Source organism: Corvus kubaryi, unplaced genomic scaffold, assembly GCF_017639235.1.
Source record: "Corvus kubaryi isolate FWS band 111438036 unplaced genomic scaffold, C.kubaryi_AGA036_p1.0 37394, whole genome shotgun sequence".
In the NCBI taxonomy this organism is placed as follows: Eukaryota; Metazoa; Chordata; class Aves; order Passeriformes; family Corvidae; genus Corvus; species Corvus kubaryi.
The window spans coordinates 12,183,419-12,204,693 of record NW_024581133.1 but is presented as its reverse complement, the minus strand read 5'-3'; the positions used below and the strand labels follow the sequence as shown (position 1 = coordinate 12,204,693).

Sequence of the window (21,275 nt, the reverse complement as noted above, 5' to 3'; positions counted from 1 at the left end):
TTCTCAGCCACCGGGAGCTCTGTACCTGGACGGATGGAGGTGGGGTCCCCCCGGCACCAGATACACCTGTCTCGGTCCTTTTCCCGCTTCCTATCCCGATCCTTATCCCGGTCATTACCCCTCTCCCTCAGAAGCCGCAGACCCGCCCTCTCTGTGGTGCCCTGAGGGTCCGCCCCGTGCCAGAGCGCCGCCCCGACCGCAGCGCGCCCCCTGCCGGCCGGGCGGCTCCGCGCCGGGCAGCACTCCTTGAACACGAGGAAGTCCCTCCCCTCCGCCCCGCTCGCTGATTGGCTGCAGCCCCGCGAGGGCGGGCGGCGATTGGCTGCGGTGGGAGGTGGGCGGAGCGGGGCGGGGCTGCCGCGTCCCGGCCGTGGCGGCGGCGGCGGGAGCGCGACGGGGCCGGTGCGCGCTCCCCGCCCGCGGCCGCGCCATGAAGAGCCTCAAGTCCCGCCTGAAGAAACACGAAGCGGTCATCGGGGGCAGCGCGGTGGGTGCCGCGGCAGGACCCCCGCGGGGCCGGGGGTTCCTGGGGTGGGGCAGAGCACGGGGATCCCGGTTCGTGGACGGGCGGAGCACGGAGTGTCCCGGCTCTTGGAGGGGCAGAGCATGGGGGTCCCGGCTCCTGGGGGCGCAGAGCCCGGGTGTCCCGGCTCCTGGAGGGGCAGAGCACGGAGGATTCCGGCTCCCCGGAGAACGGGGACTTCGCTGGGAGCAGAGAGCGAGGGGAGCTGCGGTAACGCGGGGGGAGGAGATCCCGGGATCTGTGGGAAGGGTGTTCAGGGAGCTGGGATGGGCTGGAGGAGTGGGGCTGAGCGAGGGCAGCGGCGGGGTGAGGACGTTCCCTGCCTGAGTGGCACCTGGCCTCTGGCTCCGGCTGTCCGGCGCTCGGAGCACCGAACCTGTGCCTTGGCTGCTGCTTCCTGGCTCCAGCACAAACTGACGCTCTTCTTTTCCCTGAGAGCCTTGGGAGCCGGTGCGGAGCCCCCGCTGGCCGCCGCCCCGGGGGCTCGCTCAGTCTGTGTGGAGGGCATCGGCAGGAGCTGCTTCTGCACTAGGAATTAATGTGGCAAAATCGGAGCGCTTTTGAAGGAGGATTTGCTTAGAAAGTGGGCAGAAAGCTTTCAGAGCGGCTGGTGACCACGCAGCTGTGATTGCTGATCATCCAGTCTGGAATGCAGAGCTGGGGGAGGCAGAACCTCTGGAAATGCACCTTTGTGATGGTGCAGTTGTCTGTGTCTTCTTGTCTGACTTCCAAAATTTAGGCTGGTTTTAGCTGGCTTTAACTGGCTTTCTTGGTCTTTCTTTCTACTTCATTCATCCCTGCAGATGACTTTTGTTGAGGGAGGAGGTCTTTGTAACTAGAGAAAGCTGTGTTTAGAAATTGCTTCGCGCGGTAAATCATCTTTAATTGTGCCTATTCAGTAAATGCTTCCCCGGGAATCCATCCTGAGTTTATCCCTGTGTTCCTTTGCTGAGCTTACCGCTTGCTATGTGGAATAGCGGGCCAGGGAGGTGAATGTGAGACACTGGCTTTTATCAGTTGTCCTTTGAGATATTGGCTATCTCTAAAATCCTCCTGTGCATTTGCCTTGGGTCTGAAGCTGTTACCTGACAATAACAGCTTGTGGGGAAAGAGCTGGAGCTGCTCTAAGGTGCTGATGGAACTCCCTGGCAAATGACAGCTCCCATCCCTGTGCCCGAGGATCCACGGAGCACGGCAGTGATTCATGAGGCTGTTATGAGGATTTGTCATGTGTGGGCTGGCACTGCTCTGTGTTCATTAGTTGTCCTGTACTTTAGAGTTGTTTGTTATTCTCAAATTAGCCCAATAATTAAATTCAAACGAAGACTGACAGCACCTGTGTTTGGTTTTGAATAGACAAGGAGATTTTTCACTTCCAATAAACCTTCTCTTCAGCGGAGGTTTGAGCAGTCTTAATACCTTTCAGAGCTGAAATTACTCTAAAATACGTGAAGGGAAATTACTTTCAGCAGGATCCTTTAAAAGCAGGGATTTTTGTCCATGATAAACTTATTTCCCCTGTTTATTACATAGTTTGGTTATGTGATCACTCCACCATCTCATCAAATAGCAACTTTTAATCTTTTCTGAGGGGGGAAAAATCCATCCCCATGGGTGGATATTCGCAGGGGGGGGTGATGGGATGAAGTCGGGTCTCTGTTCTCCTGCTGGGAAGGAGGGGAAGTGGGTGGGAATCCTGCCAGCGGCAGCTTTAGAGATCCTGCTTGAAAGGAGTGTACAAGCGTTGCCTGTTTGAGAAACTTCATCCCTCTCTCCTCTCCCCACCCAGTGCTATTTCCTGGGGGGTGGAGAGAAACCTAATCCAGCCTGCTTTTGGAAACTTTCCTCCAGGTGAAGGTAATAGTTACATGGCTTCTGATGGGGAGCTGTTGGAAATGGCTTTATTACTGATTTTTGATGGAGGGAAGCCACAAAAAGCAGAAAGTAAAAACCATATTAGTTATTACCAATTCCACGATTATCCAGAATGCTGTGCCTGAAAGTGGAATTACCTGGTTTTGCCAACTCCAGCTGGCTGATGGTGCTTGGAAAATCATCAGAGCAGCCTGTTCGGTGCTCTGCATAGTGAGACAAATGCCTGCCATTAGCAGGAGTGCAGGCTGGAAAGTTGGATGTGGGCTTCTGTGGAGAACGAAGCCTTAAGGTCAAAGGAGGTGCCTCATTCACCAGCATTTACAAGGAAGATCTTAATTAATGGACCTCAATCCCATTGGGACCACAGCAGCTCCCACTGCCTGTGCTTCTGAGATTCCACAATACATCCTGACACTATAAATGTGTGTCTGGGATCTGGATTGTGATAAGGAAATGTGTTCTTCCAGCAGAGTTAGAAATTGTGTCTGTACCGATAAGATGCTCACTGTTTGGTTTTGTTTGAGAAGCTGATTGGGGAGGGGTTGGTTTGTTGTTCTGCAAAGTTGTCTTTGGGTCAGACCTTTGCAAATGGACTTTCAGTGATGAGTTCTGACTGTGGCCTCTGCAGGGGAAAAGGACCTGCTTGTTTCTGTAACTCTGGGGAGACAGCTGGGGAGGTGGCTCTGTTAAATCTCAGGTGTGTTATCTCCTTAGGTGGGGTTTTAACCTTGCTGTCCCTTATGATGAAGCCTGGAATTTAGGGACGGGGGACCTGGAGTTACTGGGAAATGTGGGGTTCCTGGTGGTGCTCTGAGCAGAGCTGGAGCTGCCACTGAGCTGGATCCCCACAGTTCAGGAACCACCAGCACTACTTGGAGCACCTGCAGGAGATGGGAATCACCTGCAGTGGTGGGAATGGGCAGATATAAAACCATGTGAAAACTCCTACCAATCCTTTCTCCTCTGGGAAAAGTGGTGCTGCATTTTGTTTAATTAAGAGAAACCAAACCTGCCATATAATTAGCGGAAACCATTGTGCAAGGAACAAAGGGACACCTGAGCACTTGCCCTGGTATGATGAGCTGTGATTATTAAATGAATATCTGAACCAGCTCTGGAGTTAGTGACAGCTGAGCTTGTTCAAGGTTGTGTCAACACTTCTTTCCCTGTGGATGCTGCCCAGCTCTGTTAAATGGATGAGTTTTCCTCTGGGAAAGGAGAGGAGCTTTGTGGGGTGACCCAATACACCACTAAACATCTGCTTCTGCCCTCTCATCAGCAGAGAGAGCAGGGACCACCTCCTGTTCTGGGCTGACCCCTTTTATTATGGGAATGAAGGATGCTGCTTGAATTTGCTAATTCATCAGCAACACCTCCTTGTATGTGCAGCAGCATAAATGTTAGCAGTGATTTGTAGCCCCAGTGTGCTGTCCAATGCACATTAGTAGCTGAATGGGTGAAGTGAAAAATAGGTGTTTGATAAGCTAATTTTAACCCTTTAAAGATTCAAGATCACTTACAGAAGAAAAACCTGGTGCTGCTGGGGGCACACAAGAGTTTGTACACAAACAAGATTTTGTGGCATTTTGTCCTGACTCTGCCCTGTGCAAGGACAGACCAGTCTGTCAGCCAGGCTGATCCCAGTGCCCTGACCCATCAGCAGAATTTTTCCAGTGTTGCTGCTGTTGGCTGGAGCAGTTCTGTCCCGTCCCTCCTCCCTGGGGCAGCCTGAGGTGACTTTGCCGTGGTATCTTCAGGCACCGCAGCCAAGCACCCACAGCATTCTAATATTCTAATGTCATTCCTGGCCTGGCTGGGGTTTTTCCTTGGAGCATGTTTGGTTCCAGGAAGCTTTATTCAGGCTCGTGCTAATGTGTTTGTTCTTGGAAAAATCTCTTTGTGATTCATTTGCATTTAGTTAACTGGAATTAGTGCTTGTTTGTGTGATATTTGGGGTGAAGCTGCAGAAGCACAACGGGCAATTTGTGGTGCAGCATAAGCTTTGTGGTGCAGCCTGTTTACAGGTGCATTGTAATTTTCAGGCTCCATAGAAAGGAGTATTAATGCTTTATCACTTTGGAATGTAGCAATTAAAAATATGTAAAAGAGTGCAGGTTCAGTGGGGGCCTGGGAGTTCAATATCCTGAGCTGATTTGCACATGTAATTATACAGATAAGCTCTGTGCTTATCTGGTTGGAGTTCATACGACCTTTTGCGTAGAAGCAACTTACGGAGTACTTTGTGAGTATTTAAATATGAATATTAGCGAGCACATGCTTGAACATCTGACACTGATCCTGTTCTCATCACTTACTGGTGACTGACCACGGCTGAGATTTGTTGCTCCCTTCCCCATGTGCTCAGGGCTCATGAGCAAATCAATGGGGCCTTGCCTGAGAGCTTAGAAATTCCAACTAATGCTGTGCCTGGAGTCCTGGGAAGGCGGGAGCTGTGCTGCTCCCACTGGGCAGCACAGGCAGCTGGACTCTGACCCTGCTCCTGTTTCTCCCTGTTTAAAGGGGAACTATTTCTCCTGGGCACCTGTGGGATGAAGCCAGGCAGCAGCAGGACCTGGGCTTGCAGGGCTCAGGGAGGTTGGAGCTGTGGTGCTCCAGGAGGGTGTGATGTTCTTTGTGTGTGTGAGTCTGGCCCCAGTTACCATAAAATGTCCTTAGCAGAGTTTGGAAATGCAGCTGCAAAGCCACTGCTTTGTGTCCAGAGTGCCCCAGCAGCTCTGATCACTTTTATTGGTGTCCAAGTCAGGCTGTGCCTCAAGGCTGGCAATCTGAGGCTGTTCTATCAATAAAGGGCTCTGGAATTGTGTGTTGGCCATGAGACATGAGAAACTTGTTTCAAAACAAAGCTGGGACTGTTTTTAATTCTTTGAGCAGGCTTTGCCTCCTGCAGGGGTTGTAGGCAGAATCTGTTGACACTTCCAGTGTAGCCTGTGAGCTCTTGTGGCTGGTGCTGGTGGATTTTTCCCCTGGCCCAGCCTGGAAAAGAGAAACTGGCACTGCTGCAAGGGACCTCAGGGACCTCTAACCCCTTGTAGGGGGAAATGTTAATTTTGAGAGGATTTTTTGACACATAACAAAGCTAGAAGTCAATTTGAATTGTTTCTTGATACTTAATAAATTGATCTTGATGGGATATGCTGACTTGGGAGGAAAATGCCTTCAGAATAGAGTAAAATCTGGATGAGATTTAGTTGCTTGCTTTGCTTTAAGCTGTTCGTTAGGACACTGTTAACCTTCATTAATGACAGGCTGCAGTTACATTTAAACACCGGGCCCAGCACAGCTGTTCAGGTGACGTTTTGACGGGAGTGTTTTCAGCACGATGCCAAACCGGAGCAGGCTTAAGGGAACTCTGTTTTTGATCCCTGTTTGGACTAAGCCTTGTCCACTTTGTGGCATTCAATGGCTTTTTTATTTTGAAGGATTTTTAGTGAATGAGGTGGTAACACAAAGTGCTGCTTGTGGGAAGGTGCTGGGTGAAACAAGAACCCTGTGTTCAGGCTGTGTCTGGTTTTCCCTTGCACAGACTAAACCCCACATCTCACTCCTGCAGTCTGACACTCCAGAGCATTTACATGTGGAGACAGACATATCCTGGGAAGTATGATATGCTTGTAAAATATAAAATGCCATTTCCGTTTGCCCCAATGGGGTTTAACCCAGTATGTGCAGTATTTTTTTAGACAGGTAAGCCAAAATCTTCAGGAGAGATGGGTTTAGTGAAGTGCCCCTGCCCTGCAGGAGAAGCTGTACCTGGGGAGCATTTTTTAAAAATAGTTTTCTAATCTAACCCTTCCATTCTGTCTATGCACTTTTAAAACAAATCAAAGCACTTCAAAAGCATTTGTCACTTTGTGCCATTGAAATGGCAGGGTGTGTCTGTCCACATGTTGGTTTTGATGACAAATGTACTCTGACCTCTGGAGAAAGAGCAGGGAATCAGGGTGCAGCTGGAGAGATGTGTGAGCCTGCCCCTGGCTCTGGAAGAGGAGGTTCAGATTGGATGTTGGGAGGAAATTTCCTCCCTGTGAGGGTGGGGAGGCCCTGGCACAGGGTGCCCAGAGAAGCTGTGGCTGCCCCTGGATTCCTGGAAGTGGCCTGGAAGGCCAGGTTGGATGGTGGGGCTTGAAGCAACCTGGGACAGTGGAAGGTGTCCCTGCCCATGGCAGGGCTGGCACTGGATGGGCTTTAAGCTTCCTTCCAGCCCATTCTGGGGTTCTCTGAAGGGCCATTGAGAGTCTGTGAGCTGTGCTGTGTTGGTGCTGGCAGTGTCACCAGAGCTCCCTGCTCTCCCATGTGCTTATGTCACCTGCTAATGGCATTACAGGGGCTGTGTCCCCCCTGGGCTTTGCTGGGGACAGGATCAGCCTGGCCTCGTGGTGGCAGGAGCTGGGCTCACTTTCACAGCTTTATGCCAGCTCTCTGTGAAGGGCTTAGGAGCTGCTTTGACTTACAGCTGATATTTCTGAGCTGGGTTAGGTGACCTTAGAGCTTATCCAGTGCCACCCCTGCCATGGCAGGAGCACCTTCCACTATCCCAGGGTGCTCCAAGCCCTGTCCAACCTGGCCTTGGACACTTCCAGGGATCCAGGGGCAGCCACAGATTCTCTGTGCAACCTGTGCCAGGGCCTCACCACCCTCCCAGGGAAGAATTTCCTCCAAACCAACCTAAAGCTCCTCTCTTTCTGTGGGGTGCCATTCCCCCTTGTCCTGTCACTCCATGCTCTGAAGCTGTACAATTTCTTACTGGAGGGTGTCGAGGATGCGCAAGGCTTGCCTGGACTTGAGGAGTAACTGGGGAAATGGATAGTGCAATTCCTTCAGCCCAGGAAGTTTGTCATTTGCTGAGAGCCAGGAGGGCACTTGGAGCAGTCAGTTTGTGTTCTGCCTCTGAGCAGGCTGCTGGGGGCCTTGATCCCAGATGGATGCGCAGAGCCTGCACACACCCGGCCTGTCTGCTCCGGAGAGAGCCTCACACTGACAGCACACCACACACAAGCAACGAGGCTGCTTCTGATCCTAGCCCAGGGTGGAGGTGGGGTACTCCTTATCTTTGGAGACCTGGAGTTGGGAAGAATTCCTGGCAGGCTGAGCTTAGGAAAACAGGTGCTCTGTGTTAACACAAAATGGGCAGTATCAGCCTTGGCCAGGCAGCTGAGGTGTGGAGGGTGATGTAGCACCTCCAGAGATCTGCACTGCTGGGGCGTGATGATGTTTCTGGTCTTAATTTTGGAAAAAAAGTCTGAATTAGGCTCCACACTTTGGTTACTCTAAAAGAGCATGTTTAAGTCGGTTTTACCCTTTGAGGTCTCTGGATTTGGCTGCTTTGGAGAACATTTAATCAGTGGGGTTTGTAGCTGGGCCGTGTTTCCTGAAGCTGCTTAGTGCTGATGGAACCATGGAAGCTGCTCTGTGCCAGGCTGGAGCTGGGCAGGGCTGGGGAATGTGGTTTAGCAATCCTAAATCTTGTGGTCAAGGCTGTCTCAGGAGGATCTGCAGCACAAAGGGGCTGCAGGATGAGTGCAGCTCACGGGGCACAAGGAATCTCTGCAGGCAGCTGAAGTGGAGACAAGGAAAACCTTTGGGATGAATACTTCAGAGAAGACTGCACACCTGGAAGCCACAGTCTTACCTACATTTCTCACCAAACTTATTTTGGTTAAGTGGGGCTTTTCTGTTGCTGCCACTTGGGAGGTGTATTTATTCCCCCCCCCCCAAAAAAAAAAATCCATTTTTAGCTTGAGGAGACAGACTTGGTTGTGGTCAGAAGACGACACAGTCACTGCACTTTTTTGGAGTGGCTTTGTCACATGGATGCTAATTGCAGAAAGGTCTTGGAACATTCTTTGGGGAATGTTGATGCTGTGGGGCAAAGGCTGGTGCTCACACGGGGGATGGGGGATAGTTCAGAACTGACTGGGAAAGAGAGAATTTGTCCCAATCTGAGTGAGTGATTTTAAAATTCTCTCCTGAGAAGATCCATTTATGAGGTTATTTGCAGCCTCTCGTGTGTGTCCTCCAGGGTGTGTGTAAGTGGTTTTTCTGGCCCTGGACCAGGTTTCTCTCCTGCAGACAAAACAGTGCATTGCTTGTCATGTTGACCTACTCCTCTAAATATGACACTTGGGAGATCTCCATTTAAATTTAAAACTTGTGAAAGGGGACTCTCCATCTCCCTCCTGTTAATCATTGTGCTGTCTATTTAATGTTTTCACAGCCTCTGTGACTCCTCTCGTTTCACATGTTGGGAGACAGACTGGCAGCAGCAGTAAGCTGAAACCAGGTTCTATTCAGAAAGGGTTTCAGTGCTGTAAAAGGGGAATTTTTTTAAAGCAGAGGCATGTGTGTTTTCTAATTTAAAATGGGTTACATTTCTGTCAAAATAGGATCACGCATTCCATCTGCTCCGCAGTTGTAACTGTCTGAAGTCTGAGCCCGAGTTTGGTTTCGGCTTTGTGGCGCGGTGGAATGGGGAAAAAATTACTCCTGGGAGTATTTCAGTCCTCGTGTGTTATTAGTGGTGCTGAGTGTGACCTTCCTTCATGTCGGTGCACAGTGAATGTGAGGAGCATGTTTGTTATTTTAAATGAGTGCTTGCCTGTCTGCAGAGCACAACAACCACGGCGGGGCTGGGGACGTGCCTGTCCCCTGAGTTCACACACCCTGACACCATGACTCAGGGCACGGGCACGCCGGGAATGTATTAATAGCTATTGCTTTCTATCGCCTGCCTATCAAGTACTGCCTTATCAGAAAATAGATCGGGCTGATGAGACTGGCTACGTATTGTTTACAAGATTCTCGGGGTCTGGGCAGTATTTCCCTGGGAGCCCAGTCCATCTGTCTGGCACAGACCGTGGCTCTGGCCGGGCTCCGGGCAGCGCGGCCGCACACACGGCTCCTCTGGCCAGCGACATTTCCCAGAGTTATGAAGGCTGAAGATGATGCTGAAGACGGGGAAAATATCCTCGGGGAGCCAAGCTAAGTGAAGGATGGAGCAGGAGGAGCCCCGGGCAGTGCAGAGCAGCCGTTCCTCGCTGTGAGCTCGGGCTCAGGGCGCTGTGAGCTGATGTGACGGGAACTGATCTCTCCTGGCAGCACAAGCTGCGAGTTCAGCATGATTTGTTGGTTCTCTTGTGCGGCCAAAGACACAGTAGGTATCGCAGGTCTCATAGCTCTATCTGAGATTTCATATCCTGGCAGTAATTTACAGCTGCAAAAATGTGAAAGCTTGGATTGTGCAAATGTGGTGTAGTAGTTCTGTTTAGTTAATGAGTGTTGTATCTCCTCAGCAACTCTTCCTGCAAGGAACTTTCCTTAAACGTGAAATGCATTTGTTAAATGTAAAATGATTTAATCATAGAATGGTTTGGGTTGGAAGGGATCTTAAAGCTCATCCCATTCCACCCCTGCCATGGGCAGGGACACCTTCCACTATCCCAGCGTGCTCCAAACCCTGTCCAGCCTGGCCTTGGACACTTCCAGGGATCCAGGGGCAGCCACAGCTTCTCTGGGCAACTTGTGCTTGGGTCTCCCCACCCTCACAGGGAACAATTCCTTCCCAGTATCCATCCCATCTATCCCTGTCCTCTGGCAGTGGGAAGCCATTCCCTGTGTCCTGTCCCTCCATCCCCTTTTAAACTTAGTACATCATAGGCGGTGGATACAAGTTACTGAAGTGTTATAATCACAAGGAGAAAATATGAAGATGATGGATTTGTTTGGTTTTGGTTGGGTTTTTTTAAGTAATGCTTCCGTTAATCAGAAGTTTTATGAAATGGGAGCGAGGACTCGCTGGGGAGGATTTGGGAGGATTTTCTTTACATCTGGGTGAGTTGTGCTGGCAGGTATCAGCTGCAAAGGCACAACCCAGCAATCCCACCCCAGTGTGAACACCAAGGTGAGATCTCTGTCCTGTAAGGATGGGAAGGTGCCAGGAAAATTTAGGGAGCATGGAGCTTGATGCTGTGTATGTACAGTCTCTAGGGTATTTGATGTGAAGAGCTAAGCCTTGCATGAGGAGGTGGCTTTGCAGGGCAGTGTGTCCAAGCTGGGGAGGGACATGGCACTGGTGATGTCACCAGTGCAGTGACCTCTCAGGCCAGGCTGCTGTGGCTTTCAGGCTAATGGATGTGTTAATTGATTGATGAGTCAGTGCTGCACCTCAGCCGGGCAGCACTCGTGCTGATTTCATTAGTGCTCTATTTTTATTACTCCTGTCACTTCTAGGAGGGTTGGCCTGGGTTAGCTGCTGCTAAGCCTTCATGATTACAGTAATCTTGTTTATTGTGAGAAAGCGGGGTAAAGATAATCACCCAGAGTCGTTAGGGCTGGAAGAGCCCTCTGGAGATCCTCCAGGCCAGCCCCCTGCACAGGCAGAATCACCTGGAGCAGGTGACACAGGAATGTTTCCAGCTGGGTTTGGGATGTCTCCAGAAAGGGGGATGCCAGGCCCTCCCTGGGCAGCTGTTCCAGGGCTCTGCCACCTCCGTGGAAAGAAATTCTTCCTCATGTTGAGGTAGAAATTCTTGTGTTTTGGTTTCTGGCCATTTGCTCCTTGTCCTGGGTACCCCTGAGCAGTGTGGAATCATCCTCTGACACCCCTTGGGGATATTTATATGGATTGATGGGATTCCCCCCTCTGTCTCCTCTGGACATGATTGCAGTTCCCTTTTACAGATCACTACAGATGCCAGGTGGTGGCAGTGGATTTTTGGGGTTGTTCTTTTTTGTGTACCCTCTTTTACTTAAAAAAACCCCTGGGCTGGGGTTACCTGGTTTAATGTTCTTTTTGTGCTGAGGAATTTCTGACCCACAGTGATAAGTAACTTCATACACCCACAGGCTGCTTGTGTCTCACCCTTACCAGCAAGTTATTTTGCTGTGCAGAGTTTGTTTTGAATGTATTACTCCTATTTTGAGTATAATACTCCTTTGGAAGCCTTATTCTTCTGTTAAAAGCTCCTTGAATAACAAGTCGTTGGTGTCCGGCTTGGATGTGACGTTTCTGTCATGGACCAGTTTCCTGAAAAGCCCAGAGCCATTCAGAAGGGATGGTTTGGCAGGGAAGAGAACAAGCTGTGCATTTTGAGGTGGGAGGCTTGGCCTGGGGCCTGAAATTCTAAATTTGAAGTAAACAAGGGAAGAGTGGGGGGTGAGGACTGTCTGGGGCTGAATGGGTGGTGGTTTATTTATAACTGACTTGTCCTTTCTCGGTCCTCTGCAGTGCTTTGGGAATTGCAGGCAATTCAAAACTATCAACTTTGACTTTCTGTCTTCTGCAGCTCAGTAGATGTTCTTCCCTTGAATATCACACTTAGCTAATTTATGACCCACTGAACAGTCTGGCACAGCCAGGAAAAGCCATGTCCTGGAGCATATTTTTAGCGCATCCATTTGTTGTTGAAATATGAAGACTGAACAAGACACACAGAAGCAGAATGCGGAACACCAAAGAAGTTTGATCCTAAAGGTCTCCTTTAGGACCAAAGTGGCTTAGCCAGGCTGTCCCAGAGCTCTGTACATTCAATACCAACAGCCATGTCACGGGGATGTGGCACAAATAACTCCAAAGATCCAGTGGGTACAGCAGTGTTTGTAAACCAAGGTGGATTTTGTTGTGTCCCATTTGCATTATGGCTCAGCCCTTGGTGGATCCACAGTGCACCATAAGCTCACTTCTCTGCTTCTATCTCCCAGCTGAACCCAGACTGGAACAAGTACGATGACAGGTTAATGAAGGCAGCTGAAAGGGGCGATGTGGAGAAGGTTTCATCCATCCTGGCCAAGAAAGGAGTCAGTCCTACAAAGCTGGATGTGGAAGGGAGATCCGCGTAAGTGACTTCCAGAGCTCTGGGAATGGTGGTGGGAAGCTGCTGAAAATCATATTCCTGCTGCTCTAGAAGCCTTTTTGAATACAGAGATCTCTGTAATACTTCATCTAAATCTAGCTTCACTACGCTGGAAGTGAAGATCAGGGTTCAAAGTCTTGATCTTGCCAGGTTTGAATATTAAAGAGAAACTGAAACCACAGTGGTATTTCACCTGGTTCACTGATGCAGGTAAACACTGATTGTTGCTCAAGAAAGTTGCCTTATTCCATGAAGTAACATCTACAGAACCCTTAACTTTGGATGCTCTCCAGAGCTGGCCCCTGTAACACTTTCCTTATACAGCCTTTGGCTTTGGCTTTCCTGGCCAATATTACCATTTCTGTGTACAAACCAGCTGCACCTAAGCAAGCTTTTATCTTTTTTTAGATTCCATGTTGTCGCATCAAAGGGAAACCTGGATTGCTTGAACACCATCCTCGTGCATGGAGTTGATATCACAGCCACTGATGCTGCAGGTGGGTTTCCTCCCTGGCTCAGGGCCAACCTGAAAACGCTCTCAGATGGGTTTCATTCTGGAATGAAGCTGAAGCACAGGATAGCTCTTCCTTCTTTTTGTAGTTGGTAAAAAATGAATTATTTGTGTGACTTGTTGCTGGTCTTGAGGAAACTGGTCGTGTCCTGTCATGGAGGTCACGAATGCAGCAGAACTTAAGGAATGTGGGTTTGTGCTGCTGTAATTGTGTTTATAATGTGCTCCAGACACACTGGTGAGATCAGCATTTCTGGGTGACAGCAACAGGATAAGAAGAGTTTTAAATGAACTCGAAGTGAGGATTCAAATGGAATGTTGTGGGAGGTGTTTGTGTGCCCAACTGGGCCTCAGAAGCTCAGAGTTCATCTGTACCTTCCAGATTTCCTTGTGTGATAGCAGAGTTTGTGGAAGGTCTTATAAAGAGACAGTTAAAAACAGGTGCTAATTTTCAGATTGTTTGCCTCAGAATTTAACATGTTTAATATGAAGCTGAAAACAAGAGAATTATAGAGAAAACTTGGCCTCCTCTTCTTGTGGGAGAGCTTATTTTTTAAATGCTTGTGTGGAGTCAGCTGCAGTATTTTGACATTAATTTCAGAAATGAACTCTCATTGTTGAATGAAGATTCACTAAAATAAGAAAAGACTGTAACAAAGTGAGGTGTAGACAGGAGATGTCACAGCACAGACAGATCTGGGGGGATTGACCCACAGGAGCTGTTGTATCTCAGATGCTGGGAATATTCATCAGAAATTCATTCAAGCCAAACCCTGAACTGCTGTTGCTCTCTTTTTAGGTAGAAACGCCCTGCATTTGGCTGCTAAGTATGGCCATGCTTTGTGTTTGCAGAAGCTCTTGCAGGTACTAAAAATACAGCTTGTCTCTACAGCTCTTATATTGAGGGGAAAAACGTGGTTTTAAATACACTGATTCAAAATTGGGGTATGTGATTTCTTTCTTAACCAATCAGATTCTTTTTTAAAAATAAGAGTCATGGGAAAAGACTTTCATGTTAAATAACAGGTTGGGACGGAAAGAGTGCTAAAATAAAGAGAATAAACTTTTTGGTGTTACTCTTTTCATAGACAGTCAAATCAAGTTGTAGTTTGTGCTTCTTGAAGAAAATGGGGCTGAGTGTCTTTTAAAGACTGATGTTCCCTGTCTGAATCCAGTTGGATTTAGGAGCAGTAACACCGTCTGCTCCAGAGTAGTGTTTGCTTCAAAAGCTGGGCATTTATATCCACAAACTCTCACTAATGAAACAACGTTGGAGAGTTGTCTTAGGTTTGTGTGATGTTTATTCTTTTTTTTTCTTATTTATTTATTCCGTTCATGATTATTGGAATTTTTTGGTAATTTTTAATGGTTTTTTGTTTATTTTTTAACTCTTGTTTATTTGCTGCATGTCTCAATGCAGATATAAATAGCCCATTATCTGTAAAAAGTCTAATGAATTGTGCAATTTCTTTGCACAGTCTTAACTTTTTTTACGCCTTTTGGTCAGTGCGTTCAGAGGCCTAAATTGCACAGACCCAGATTTCATTCCTTCATGTCTATCACTATATTTGTAGCTTCAAACTTGCATATTTTTTGCTTAAATCGCATTTTATTGCTTTAATTCAAACCTCAAACACTTCATGTTGTAAATGCAGTCTGAATTCTAATTGATAACTGGGGTTGTTTATTTTAACAGTACAACTGTCCAACGGAGAATGTGGATCTCCAGGGAAGAACTGCTCTTCATGATGCAGGTGAAGGGCTTGGCTTTGCTGGTAACTGTATAGAAATAAAGATTTAATTAATGGATTTACTTCCAGATGGGCTGGATTCTTCTCTTTCAATTTTGGTGACTGTAGTAGGAGAGTGTGTTTTATATTGTCATGGCATTTGTCCTCGATTAATGGACTTAACAGTGTTAGGGGGCTTGTAGGTCTGAGATGAAATTGAGTAAAATCTTCAGATATCATGAGCAGAGTTTTAGGGCAGTGCCTTGAGTAGTTTAAGACATCTTTACTCTGGGCTTTCTGCACCCTCCTTAGGCTGCAGAGTGTCTGGCACAGACAGGAGTGTTGGATTTCCTTTGGATACTTCGGGTGGTGTGAGAGCTGAGCCCTGCAGCCTTGTCAGGCTTTAACTCAGTTGTGGCCATTTTGGTGGAGCAGATAGGCCCAGGGCTGTGCCTGAGGCCTCCCCAGGCTGCTCTCAGTGTAGCCTCCCCTCCCTGCTCTCTCCACAGCCATGTCCGACTGCTCTGCCAGCATCCAGCTGCTCTGCGACCACGGCGCTGCCGTCAACTCCAAGGATGGGGTAAGGGGCTGCCCTCCCCCTCCTCCTGCACAAACCTGCTGGAGCTCTTGGCCTCCTCTGCCTCGTCCCCCTTCCCTCACCCTCTGCCCTTCCTCCCTCAGGACGGGAGGACACCACTGGTGCTGGCCACTCAGATGTGTCGCCCCACGGTCTGCCAGCTGCTCATAGACAGGGGGGCCGATGTCAATGCCAGGGACAAACAGAGCAGGTAAGGCCTGCAGAGGAGTACTGGAATTCCTGCTGGCATGTGAAGGGAAGCTGCCCCTTAGCAGAATAAATGTGCTAAACCTGGGGGAAGAGAAGCTGGGATTTAGTTCAGACATTCAACACTGCAGGTAAACCTGGCCTTTTGTACTGCTCCTGCTTGCATCCAAAATACTCCAGGCTTGTTCCTGCCAGCAGGGAACCTGCACTTGGTTGTTTGAAGGGTCTGTCTGTCCAAAGCAGCCCTTGGGGTCAATTTACAAAATGGGCCATGGCAAAAGTGGTGCTCTGGCAAGAAGTCCTGAGTCCGTTGGAGCTCCCAAGGGACCTTGACCTGTTTATTCCTGGGGTCAGGGGAGGAGGGTTCTATTTGTAGCTGCTGCTTTTGCCAGTTATTTCTTAGAGGACTCCTGCATGACATGAGGCTGCCGTGGGGCAAAGCCTGGCTACTCGCACTGCATGTCCTGCAGTTGGGAAGTCTTTGGGAAGCATTGCCAGGGCTCCCAGGCACCCCGCTCTCCAAACCTTGTCTAAACTCCTTGCCTGGTGTTTGTTGTGTCTATTGAGATTTGTGTCTTATAGAGGAAACCAAAGTCATGGGAGTTCTCCAGACAGTGGCTGACTCTCAAAGGCAGCACATCTGTGCTGGTTTCATGGAAATACTGCTATTATGGGGGGTTTGTTTGCTTTTTCACAAATATTTAAACATTGCCCAAATGACTTTTGAAAGCTGTTTCCTCTCTGGACAGAGGAAGGGTGCCTTGGCTGAAGTTTCTGTGATTAAACATGAATGTACCAGGGGTTAGCTCTGTAAATGATGCACAGTGGGATCCCTGGATCTCTCAATCCCATCTCTCTCCCCATCCCAGGACTGCCCTAATGTTAGGCTGTGAATATGGCTGCAAGGATGCCGTGGAGGTGTTGCTCAGAAATGGTGCTGATGTTGGTTTGACTGATGGCCTTGGGCATGACTGTGCTTACTATGCCAGGATTGGGGACAATATTGACATTTTGGCTTTAATAAAAGCTGCCGTTGAGGACTCTGGCAGAGGTAGGAAGAACCTACAACACTTTCCTTTGGGTGGAATTGTGTCCCTACTCCTGTGTCTCCACAAACTCTTCTGGAGGGCAGCTGTGGCCCTTTGACCACAAAGGTCATAAACTGTCTGGTTGGGAGGGGAAAGACAGTTTTTTGGGGTTGTTTGGTTTTACTAAAGCTTTAAGGGGGATGCAGGCTCTGATGCCTTGAGGGCTTAACAGTATTGATTATGGAAGTTATTTACCCTTATGTTACAGAAATAGCCTTTATTTTATAGAAACAAATAGCCTTTTTTTGGGTAGTAATAGCCTTTATTTCATAGAAATAAATAGCCTTTATTTTATAGAAAAGCTTGTGAATGTTTCCATGTTTGATTAATTGGGGGCGTGGTGAGCTATTTTTTGAAATGCCCTCCCGGGGTGGAAAGGGGATACAATTAGCTGAATGTGTTGCATTGTTGCATGAACCTGAATGAAATGCCTTTTGTAACTTCCTATTTTTGTGGTGCTTTTTAGGAAGAGACAGCATGAAGAGAGGGCAGGCTGAGCGAAAGGTACTTCCTGAGGCCATTTATCACTGGGGTGTTGAGAGGGGGATCAGGATTGTGCTGTGACACAAAACAACATCAGTATTTTCTGAATTAACTCCCTCTGTGGCTGAGAAGGTCCCCTCTGTAATCAGATGGTGTGGCTGGTTCTGGTTGGAAGATATTCCATGATGGGCTTGTTCAGGATTGGAGTTTGGACAGGCCTCCCATTTGTGTGAGGGTGAGGTCATGGGTGACACCTGTCCCAATGGGAATTGGGGAGGATTGGGCCCTGGGGAGGCTGGGAGGGAGGCTGGGATGTTCACAGGACACAACAGGGATATAAAGGAATGTTTTCCTCCTGTACTGACAGGTCACCAGCATGTCCCAGAAGCGGGGCCGGGGCTATGGAGCACAGGAGGAGCTCAGCGTCAAACTGTTCCAAAAGGAACCACACGCCCAGGTGGGTGGGGGGGATCCTGGGCCCTGTGGATTCCCACTGGGATAATGAGCCAGAGGCACTAAAGACAAGCTGAGCTGGTGAAGTGAGCACTAATGATCCCATCAACAAAGGTCATATATTGCTGTTTACTTAAAAACTAATTGCATGATGTGGAGTGTGGCAATTATGCAGATGAGCTGTAAACTTTTTCAGGAAAAAACGGCACTTTTTTGTGTAATAAATAGTTGGAAGTGTGCCTTTCCTATCTCTTAACCTTCTGCCTCTGTAGTAAAATCAGAGTCACAAGCAAGGAAGATTTATCTTTTTAACATTGTCAAGAGATGTATGTTTGTGTCATACTAAAAATAATCTGTGTCATAATTGTTCTACTAACCAGCATTAATTTTTGAAAATGGCAATGACATTTCCATGTCATTGCCATTTTCAAAAGATTAGGCAGGGCCTGGAGTCTTCAGTGGCTGTTAAAACTATTGGTTGGTTCAGAGTCTTTACCTTTCCCAATGTGTGTGTAGTGGGGGAGATCTTCATTATTTATTTTAAATTTCATATTTCACTTTTAAGGACTTGGAGTTGGAAAACCAAGATTTGAAAGATCGAATGAGAGAAGTGCAGGAGGAGCAGAGGATGCTGCTGGACAGAATCAGTGGGCTACAGCTGCAGCTGAGTGAGGTAAACCAAGACGTGGAATACCTGGCTGGAAATCTGGGATAACCAGCTGGTGCTGACAGGAGAAGTAGCAAGGAAGGCACATGGAATTAGGATGTGGTGTCCATTGCTTTCCTGGGAATTACTGCAATGTGTGTCACTCATTTTCTGCTGGAAAAGCTTTGGTCTTGTAGTTAAATTGTGAGGAGACTGATGCAATGTCCTTCCCTGACACCCAGGAATTGGAGCAATACCGTTTGTGGCTCTGCCTTCCAGTGCAGCTGAGCCATGGGCTGCTCTGGAGTGTTGGGATTTGGAGATTGAGCTTCATCTCTCCATTAAATGTCGGTGGTGTGTGGCACTACTTTGTCATCAGCTGGTTTTCCAGCTGTTACTGGAAGTGGAAGCACGGAGAAAAAAGTCTTCAATTGGCAAGAAAACAAAACCAAAGGTTTTTAATAGAAGTTTCTCACCCAAATTTGAAATGTCGATTTAAAAAAAAATTCCCTCTTTTTGGAGGGCTAAGTATGACCAGTAGAAAGAAAATATAAAGAAGATTTTTTGCTGGGTTTTTGCTTTGTGGAGGCTGTTTCTTTGCTGTATTTTTGTAGAGGTACGTTTATGCAGCTTTTCCTAAGTGTAGCCCATGGATGGAAAGAATATTTTTGAGTGCAGTCACTGGCTTGTCTGAACTCCTGTTCAAGCATTGCCTTTATAAAACAAACTTCTTAATAGTCGTGTCCCCAAATCAGCAAACTTCTTCTGAAAAGCTGTACTCTGCTGCCTCAGTAGTGTCTGTGCTAGGAACCTGAGGAGATATTCCAGTTTCCAGAGACATTGCTCTGTCAGACATCCTTAACTCGTGGCAAGAGAAATAGAAAATAGAGCAATAAAGCTGGATGGAAACTGGAAGGGGAGCATTAGAAACTGGGGTGGATTTGTCAGCTGATGAACTCTGTGCGAGCCCCTTAAACATAATTGAGGAAATGATTTGGGGGGGATTTTTTTGTCATTTTTGCAGGAGCAAATGTTTCCAGATGATCTTGAGAATGAGGTAGGATGTGTCACCTGCAGGTGTAACAGGACTGGGGAGTAGGGGAAGCAACTCTCTCTCTTTTATTTCCTGTACAGTTTTAAACACATTACTTGAAAGCTACCTAAAAATGCTAAATGAAGCATCTAATGCTCTGGATCAGTTTATGCAGCTCCACAGTATTTCTGTTACTACAAATAATGTGTTGCTCCCATGGCTCCTTTAAAGCACACTTAGGATATTCAGCACACTGATAATATTAAGCATCTCTTCAGTGGCTTTCAGTAATGCAAGACTAACAAATATGAATTAATTAAACAGTAGCAGATTATGTTGGTGCATATTCTTGACTCATTCTTCAAGACTCCTCCTGTAGAGGAGCAGTCTTGAAGAAGAACTTCAGAAGCAAAAAATTAGGGATTCTTTCGGTGCTGATCTTGGTTGAAGTTCTGTCTAAACTCCTGGAAAAGGTGCTCGAGGTCTTATAAACCTGTCCATTCTTGTGGCTTTGGCTATGTGGCACTCCTTCTCTTTCAGAAAGATGAGTTGAAGAAAATCCTGACTACCAAGGAAAAGCAGCAGGAAGAAAGTTTAAGGACTATTGAAGCTCTCAAAGCTAAACTCAAGTATTATGAAGTATGTTGAGTGATCTGAAACGTGATACAGCAATTGATATTTACAGTAGGAAATACTTCAGCATTTTAAATTGCTGGAAGTGTTGAATGGTTATCTCACTGTAAAAGCTTTCCCTGCCCCTTCACCCCTAGTTTAACACAGAGCAGAAATTTGAAATTAATTTTCAGCTTTATTTTTGTTCTTGCTGTTTGATTTTAGGGTGACTCTGCGGGGTCTGGCGGTAACTTTGGAAATAGTAAGTGCAGTTATTTTTTAAAGCTTGCTGTGCCTGATGCAGTGTTAGAATACAGAGATCAAGGGAGTTTTGGTCATCTCTTCCTATTGCTGGTCTGAAATGCAGCCAGGCCTTGTGTCCACCTCTGAGCCCTCCAAGCAGAGCTGTGTTTGTAGGTGCTGCCAGGGCACCATTGATCAATCTCCCAGGAGTGCCTGGCCTTGGGAAATGTGTCTGGGGACTCTGCTGTGTCCTCTGATAATGTGAAAAACGAGCTGAGCAGGATCCATAATCCCAATCTTTCCATCCTTCCAAGCTAAACAATGCTCCTGCCTGGCTGAGGGGCAGCAGCTGTGTCAGTGTCAGAGCTGGAGTGAAGCAGGTTTGACTTTCAGCACGCGACCTGAGCTCACACTTGTGTGAGAAATGATCCCATTTCCAGGAACTGGAGTCTCCTGCATCCAGCCCAGCTGCAGACCTGCCTTGCACTTGTGTAACATAAGGGCTCTTGACAGATTAAATGATATTTTGAGTGTTTGGCTGCCTGGCAGGAGGAGTCATGGATGTGGAGTGCAGGGGATGCTTTTCCTGCTGTGGTCATGTGCAGACATGAGCTGGGCAAGCTGCCAGCTGTGACCCTTCTGCAGGACCAGAACCCAGCCTGGCAAACCACTTTTCCCCTCCTCCTTAGGAGGGCTTTGGCCAGGTTTCCTGTGGGGATTAATTAAGTAGTTGTTGTTTTAATAACAAGCACTTAAACACCAGCCTTCAGCCTAGCATGGCCCCAGTGACCAGAATAAAGCTAGGGAGGAAAATCAGTGTTCTTGTGATTGTGTTACTGTTTTTAACCAGAGCCTAATCACTGTTTGCTTTGAAAATCCAGGAAAAGAAGATTTATTACTTAAACAAGGCCAAGCATTTGCAGTGGAATCCCAGGTAATAAATATTTTACCACTGGAAGGAACTGAGATAGTCGTGCGGGGAAAGCTAAACGTGCTTATAAATGTGTGTTTATTGAGCATTGCTTCTGAACACACGGTTTTGAGGAATTCTTGCTTTTCCATGTTTCTTTTTAACTGTGGGTGCCCTCTAGAGTCCTGTCTGTGACAGGGCTGTAAATGCTGCGAACTGCTGGGTCTGTCATGAGCTCTCCTAAACGTGTTTTACAAAGTCACAGTGTAAACTGGGGTTCATCTCCATAATATTTTTCTTATTTAAATTCAGCTAATATTCAGAAGATTTCATTTTCCTGCCTGCTATATGGTAATATATCAACCTTTTAAAGCTACATTTTGGGTGTAAGCAAGGTCCACCAGACCCTTGGGGGTGGAATGAGACGGTCTTTAAGGTCCCTTCCAACCCAAACCCTTGTAGAATTCCAAATGACTGCATTCCTCACCCTTCTCAGCAAGAGGGGTCTGTTAACA

The 21,275-nt window shown here is 47.6% G+C and overlaps 1 protein-coding gene across 1 annotated transcript in view; it reads left to right on the top strand.

Annotated features, from left to right (window-relative positions):
- Positions 1–364: 364 nt before the first annotated feature.
- Positions 365–21,275, top strand: part of UACA (uveal autoantigen with coiled-coil domains and ankyrin repeats) — a 28,591-nt gene continuing 7,680 nt past the window's right edge. The window contains exons 1-15 of the mRNA XM_042039286.1: positions 365–487; positions 12,116–12,249; positions 12,676–12,764; positions 13,578–13,642; positions 14,475–14,532; positions 15,018–15,088; positions 15,190–15,296; positions 16,162–16,343; positions 16,847–16,884; positions 17,231–17,320; positions 17,882–17,989; positions 18,987–19,019; positions 19,536–19,634; positions 19,833–19,869; positions 20,732–20,784. Coding sequence (XP_041895220.1) covers positions 431–487; positions 12,116–12,249; positions 12,676–12,764; positions 13,578–13,642; positions 14,475–14,532; positions 15,018–15,088; positions 15,190–15,296; positions 16,162–16,343; positions 16,847–16,884; positions 17,231–17,320; positions 17,882–17,989; positions 18,987–19,019; positions 19,536–19,634; positions 19,833–19,869; positions 20,732–20,784 — 1,221 coding nt within the window. The 5' untranslated portion in view covers positions 365–430. The remainder of the gene's footprint in view (positions 488–12,115; positions 12,250–12,675; positions 12,765–13,577; positions 13,643–14,474; positions 14,533–15,017; positions 15,089–15,189; positions 15,297–16,161; positions 16,344–16,846; positions 16,885–17,230; positions 17,321–17,881; positions 17,990–18,986; positions 19,020–19,535; positions 19,635–19,832; positions 19,870–20,731; positions 20,785–21,275) is intronic.